The sequence below is a fragment of the Archocentrus centrarchus genome, chromosome 18, assembly GCF_007364275.1.
Source record: "Archocentrus centrarchus isolate MPI-CPG fArcCen1 chromosome 18, fArcCen1, whole genome shotgun sequence".
In the NCBI taxonomy this organism is placed as follows: Eukaryota; Metazoa; Chordata; class Actinopteri; order Cichliformes; family Cichlidae; genus Archocentrus; species Archocentrus centrarchus.
In genome coordinates, this window is record NC_044363.1 from 14,285,236 (window position 1) to 14,292,426 (window position 7,191).

Below are 7,191 nucleotides of genomic sequence, written 5' to 3' on the forward strand. Positions count from 1 at the left end.
AGATGTCCAACTTAGACAACAACAGGCACTCCCACTGGTTTAGACAGGTGGCTCAAAAACAAAGAAGGAAAGATTCAGACAACTTTATTTTCTTGCTGAAACTAATGAGGATGGTGCTGAGTATTGTCTCTATTTACAGTATAGCTGAGAGGAAGAAACACAAAAAACAGGTTAAGCATGAATAACATGAAGATTGTTTTTGGATGCTTACCGGGATACTGTGACTGACCATCTGAAAATTGGAACACAAAGACAAATATATTAAACTAGTGTAGTGCATATCACAACATGTGCCAGAGAGAGTTTGAATTGAAACTACTTCCACAATTACGCACATACACAAAACATTTTGGGAAAACCTACTTCAGATTGTGTGTCAAAAAATGTGTTTTTTTTTAAAACATGCTAAAATTCTACCAGGAAATTCAATATTTAAAATGTAATGTATGTAACATAAATTTATGAAACAAGACCTATCCCCCTTACCTATCCAAACATGAATTTGATGAGATTGTATGTTTCACTGCTCAAAATATTTCTTTGCAAGCTCACAAAATAATTCAGAGGAACAATTTCTAATAACATTCTTTACAGGGCCATTCACAATTATCAACATTTTCCAAAGTGCACAAAGCGTACTCTTTTTCAGACCCCGATCCCCCAGACCCCGGTATATAGCTGGTCTTTTACCAAAAAGTGATTTCTGATATTTACCAAAAAATTATTGCTGGTATTTTTATTGTTGTAAATGACTTATGGACCTATAATCTGTAAAACATATCTCAAACATTATCTCTGTCACATGCTAGAAGCTGCAATCTGTTTTTGGCAACATCGGTGGCCAGTGTTGCCAACTTTGTCTCTAAGCCTTTTCAGACCTTCCTAGCAACTTTTTCCCCAAGAAAAGTGACTAGCAACAAATTTAGCAACTTATTCCATTGACATCAGTGGAGAGAGTTTTGGAGACATGTGACCGTCTGCCAAAAAGTGATTTCCGGTATTTGCCAAAAAAACAAACACAAATGACTGTTTGTATTTAAATTGCTGTAGATTATTTCTTTGGTCTAAAATCTGTGAAACCCCATGAATCAACATCATATTCATATCAAGAATAATATTACGTTAAGTTGAGTGAGAAACAACACAAGGTAGAAGCTGCAATCACTTTCTGGCAAAGTGACTTTCATATATTCTTTATTAATGAGGGTAAAAACTATCATTGTCGCTAAAAATGTCTTTTTTCCTGAGAGGTTTTATTCAGCTTTTTTGGAACAATACTTACACTTCCTTGTTGAATTTGTCCCCTGCAGTTTTGGCTGCTTTCCGCACCTGCTGCGCTGCACTCACAGCTTGTTCCTGTCTAATATTGTCAGTAGAGTCATTTTGTGAATTCATGACTGCCTATTTTAGAGAATTCAAAGATGCCTCTGAATTGATCCACCAGACCGAAGGCCATTTGCAGCAGACCACGCAATAGTGTAGTGGTGTACAAGTGCTCAGTTTACCTCGTTCTGACCGATAGGTTCTAACAATTTGATAAGCATATGCTGGGTGTTAACTCTCTGCCCCCAAAATCAGGTTTGTACACTTTGGAAAATGTGAATGATCCCTACGACATTATATGCTGGTAGTTAATTTAACATTACTAAATATTCATATTATTACTACGAGTCAGTGGAATAAAAGATGTTTTGAGTTTTTTTAATTTAACTTTGTGTCGCAACAAATTCCAGTTTTACCCGTTTTACTTTTCTGCAAAAAACTTTGTGATCCTTGTCTGTGAAAAGCTTAATGTGCATGAATATTGCAAACAGCAAGTGAAAACAAACATTTTATGAAAAAGGACACAAACTTAAGTCTCCAAGATCACAGCTTTGTTATTTAGACCAATGACACCTCAACAATTTATATGGTTTATATTTTAAACACTCAGTTTCAACATTAGAACAGTTAAATTCATCTGGATGATATTAATGATTTACAAATTATTAATAAGTTACTGATAACAGCACATGAAGATGCAATGGACATTTAACACTCAAGTTTCCCTTTATTAACATTAGTTTATACTGTGTTGCTGATTTTAACACACACAGTGAATATTAATTGCATTTTAAACAAAAGTGCAACTAACACTTGGCGGAAATGTATTACAAGCAGCACAATGACTTTAATTACTGCCTTCACCTACTGCTGTTGTCAAGTTTGGTGCCATGGTAAGCAAGGCAGAGGACCCCAATGCAGGACTGACAAGGTGAGGAGCACAAACGACAAACAGACGATGACGCAACAAAGACTGAGGGGAAATGCAGACAATAAATACACAAAGGGATAATGAGTTGAACAGGTAACGGGGGAGGGACACAGCTGAACATAATTATACAGAGGAGACGAGGGGAAGCAAATCTAAACACTTAGTACAGGGAGCACAAGACTGTCACAATAAAACAGGAACTAACTAAATATGGTACACACAGATTTGACACATAGAGGAAACCTAAACATGACCAAAACTGACAAGGCAAGGAGCCTAGACACAGAGGGATGAAACAGACACCTGAACACAGACGATGGGAAAGACAACATGAGGGAAACAGGAACTAAACACAAATAACTATAACAGAAAACTATGATAAAATAAAATCCTCATTCATAACCAAAAACTCAAAGAAACAAGGAACACTGGGCCAACAGCCCAGGATCATGAGTCAGGTGGAGTTTTTGTTTTGTTTTTTTTTAATTCTACTTTGATGCACTTTGATTCTCTTTCCCATCTTACAGAAACCTACAGGCAGGATGCTGATTCATTTCACAGCATCCAGATTAAGAGCTACATTTTCTTTCATTTTTAATTTCTCCACTCTTCATTTGAGCTCTGTAACAAGAAAAAAAAAAATTTATACTGCAAATAAAAACAAAACTACTTTCTCACCTCTGGCCAAGAGAATGATCATCACAGAGAAACAGCACACGATCTTTTGGAGAGCCATTGTTAACAACAACTGATTTAATCTGACTTCAGCTGTTAAATACTGAAAATCTTATGCTCAGCTACGCCCAGAGGCTCACACACCCAAATCTAACCTTCCCCTCACTGTCAACAGAAATAACAAAAGGCGTAAAGTCAAACAAGCTGGTTTTGATACATGACTTTGAGGGCAATTCAAACACGCATTGTTAGAAATGCATGTGCATTGCAGAAATATTACGTAAGAGGAGAAACAAAAAATTATGAACATAACAAGGACAATTTGTGGCTGTGCCACATTAATACTATATAAAGCTTTCAGTTTAATAATTTCAGGTGATGATTGAGTGATTTCTTTGGGCAAAATAATTTCATTAAGATTTGGTGTGATTATGATACTAAACAATGTCCATTGAAGCCACAAGTGAACATTGTGCACTGTCCACCTTTAAAGCCTGTGGTGATGAAAGGATTGAATGATGTTGAAAAACTTACAGCTGTTACTACAAAGTGTTACGAAGTTACATTCATTTTTAAAAATTTTTTTATCGGAATTGGTGAAAGCAGTTATATAATTTGTCCTTCTTTTCCTTTGATGCCAAACAGAGTTTCTTATCTTTAACAGATTCATCTGTCTTTTATCAGAAACAAGACACAATCTTAGAATGCTACCATCCACCAAGACAGCTTACTTTGTGGACAGTATTTACTTTTAAGGGAACAGTTTTGTATTTTGTATATTCAATTTGTTTTGTTTGCTCTTTTTAAAATGTACTTTAAGAAGTTTGCGGTGCAGTAAAAATTGGATAAGGGTAGGGTGACAGACGTTTACTTTGATTACACAAACACGTGGGAGTAGGTAATGGATAATATGTAATGATTTGTAAATATCTGGACATGAATAACTAAAGTATATTTTAAACTAACCATGCAGCTCATTCTCATTTTCTTGACAATGTCTTCTTTAAAGCTATAAGACATTTTTGAGTCAGATGTGAAATGTAAAAGTGAGGTCAGAGGTCAAATGTGACATGATATTTGGATATAAACTGTGATATTTAGAATTTCCATATATTAGTATCATTTACTAAGTCTTGCCAATACAAAAACAAAGAAAGTAGAATTTTAGCCATAGTTTTTAAGATAATACATTTTATGAAAGTTTGATCTTATTTGACCTGGAAGGTCAGAGGTCAAATGTGACATGATATTTAACCTCCAGCTAGGTAAAGATGTTAACAATTTAACTTATTTACTTGTTGCATAAGGATGCCTCTGCCAGTCCTGGACGTTCCTTCCTTTTTACTTGTAACACAGAAGGAATTTAAGTCTTTGCATTGTGATTGTATGCCTTTTTTGTCATTTTACAGCCAGTGCTGTGTTAATGCTGGCTGTTTATATCCCGCCGCGAGCCGATCGGACCACAGCGCTAGGAGTACTGCACGACATCATCAGCAAACATGAGACCGCCCACCCAGATGCTGTGTTTGTTGTTGCCGGGGATTTTAACAATTGCAGCCTCAGGACTGTTCTCCCTAAGTTCCATCAACATGTGAGCTTTCCCACAAGGAATAACAACATTCTGGATCACGTGTACAGCAATGTGAAGGATGCATACAAGGCTGTGCCCCGCCCACATTTTGGACAGTCCGACCATATTTCTGTGTTCCTCTATCCAAAGTACAGGCAGCTCCTCAAACACGCCCCCCCAGCAATTAAAAGCATTAAAGTTTGGAGTGAAGAGACTGATCTGCTGCTTCAGAACTGCTTTAATGCCACAAACTGGGATGTGTTTAAGAAGGCTGCTCTGAGAGAGGACAGTTCTGTGGATTTAGAGGAATATGCATCAGTGGTTACCAGTTCTATCAGCACATGCGTTGATGATATTGTCCCCACCAAATGCTGCAAGATATATCCCAACCAGAAACCATGGATGAACTGTGAGGTACGCTCCATGCTGCATGCACGCTCAACTGCATTTGCCTCTGGTGACACGGAGGGCTACAGAAAGACCAGATATGACCTACGTAGATCCATCAGGGAAGCCAAGAGGCAGTACAGACTGAAGCTGGAGGGATATTACAAACACTCTGATTCCCGACGCATGTGGCAGGGCTTGCAACACATCACTGACTTTCAGCAGAGGAACAGCAGGATCACAGCCTGCAACAACGCCCTACCAGATGAGTTGAACCAGTTCTATGCTCGCTTTGACACCCTCAACTCCATCCAACGTAGAGAGATTCTACTACCGGAGGCAACACAGAGCTCTTCACCCACTGTAACATCAACTGAGGTGTGCAAGGCCCTGAGGAGGACCAACCCCCGAAAAGCACCTGGCCCCGACAACATCCCTGGCCGTGCTCTGAGGGTCTGCTCTTCAGAGCTGGCCGAGGTTTTTACAGATATTTTTAATTTGTCCCTCTCCCAATCATCTGTGCCCACATGCTTCAAGTCCACCACTATAGTGCCCCTCCCCAAGAAAACCAACACAACCTCTTTGAATGACTATCGTCCCATTGCACTCACTTCACTTGTAATGAAGTGCTTTGAGAGGATGGTCATGTCCCATATTAAAGGATCCATTCCGGACACATTAGATCCCCTGCAATTTGCATACCGTCAGAACCGTTCAACTGATGATGCTGTTAATGCAGCCATCCATACAGCCCTCTCACACCTTGAAAATAAGGACACTTATGTTCGAATGCTGTTTATAGACTACAGTTCAGCTTTCAACACCGTCATCCCAAGCAGGCTGGTTGAAAAGCTGTTCACCCTCGGAATACCACCCTCCCTCTGCCGTTGGGTCTTGGACTTCCTTACAGACAGACCTCAGGCAGTCAGAGTTGGTACCAGGACATCAGAAACAAAGACAGTGAGCACTGGGACCCCACAAGGCTGTGTGCTCAGTCCTCTCCTGTACACCCTCTTCACCTACGACTGCATCCCCTCCCAAAGCAACACCTCCATCGTCAAGTTTGCTGACGACACCACCGTCATTGGGCTGATTACTGGGGGAGAGGAAGCAGCTTACAGGGAAGAGGTGGCCCAGCTGGTGTCCTGGTGCCAGGAAAATAATCTCTCCTTAAATACAGAGAAGACTAAGGAGATGATTATTGACCCGAGGAAGAGAAGAGACCAGCATGCTCCATTATTCATCAACGGGACTCAGGTGGAGAGAGTGAAGACCTTCAAATTCCTTGGCACCCACATCAGTGAAGACCTCACCTGGACCTACAACACAGCACAGACTGTCAAGAAAGCTCAACAGAGACTCTTCTTCTTAAGGAAACTGAGGAAATTCGGATTATCCCCTAAGCTCCTCAGCAACTTTTACAGATGCACTGTGGAGAGCATCCTGACAAACTCCATCACGGTGTGGTATGGAAACTGCACCAGTCAGGACAGGAAGGCTCTCCAGCGTGTCATCAAAACAGCACAATTCATCTGTGGAGCTGCCTTCCCATCACTACAGGACACTTATAATACCCGGGTAATAAAGAGGGCACACAACATCATCAAGGACCGTACCCACTCACAGCACACACTGTTCACACTCCTGCCGTCTGGCAGACGTTACAGGAGTGTAAAAGCAAGAACAACCAGACTAAAAAACAGTTTCTATCCACAGGCCATCAGGCTACTGAACCACTGACTGATTACCAAACTGTGATTACCTGCCTTTCTTTCATCTGCATATATCTGTATATATTGCACTTGCTTTATTATTTATTTATTTTTATTTTCTACTTTTACTTTCCTAATATACTAGTTCTTAAATTTTATTTTAACTTAGTTGCTTATTTCAATTGTTTGTAAAGCAGTCGCAAGTAAGAATTTCATTGCTCAGCATAACCACAGTGTTTTGCGGTGTACATGACAATAAACTTCTTGAATCTTGAATCTTGAATTTTACATCCTGTATAATGACACCTTATGGGAGAGCTGGATTGGATAATTGGAAGAAAATGGATGGGTGGAGTTTTGCCGTTTTCTCTAATGGTAGATTGCAAACGAATGTTTCTCTATGAATTTTTATTGGGTGTTTCTTAACCTGAGCTTGCTAGCTTAGGTTAAGAAAGAGAAATTGATTTCTTAACTGTAATTCCAGCTTCTTTTTTTTTTTAACTCTTCCTTTGAACTTTCTTGTAAGAATCCACCCTACTGCAGTCACCACAACTGAGCACAGAGCCAAGTCTGAAACAGACACATGTCCCAGA

General features: G+C 39.5%; 1 protein-coding gene across 1 annotated transcript in view; it reads right to left on the reverse strand.

Moving 5' to 3' along the window:
- LOC115797014 (transmembrane protease serine 9-like) overlaps positions 1–3,039 on the reverse strand; it is a 47,867-nt gene extending 44,828 nt beyond the window's left edge. The window contains exons 1-2 of the mRNA XM_030753500.1: positions 2,933–3,039; positions 212–232 (exon numbers count right to left, since the gene is read on the reverse strand). Coding sequence (XP_030609360.1) covers positions 212–232; positions 2,933–2,990 — 79 coding nt within the window. The 5' untranslated portion in view covers positions 2,991–3,039. The remainder of the gene's footprint in view (positions 1–211; positions 233–2,932) is intronic.
- Positions 3,040–7,191: the final 4,152 nt, after the last annotated feature.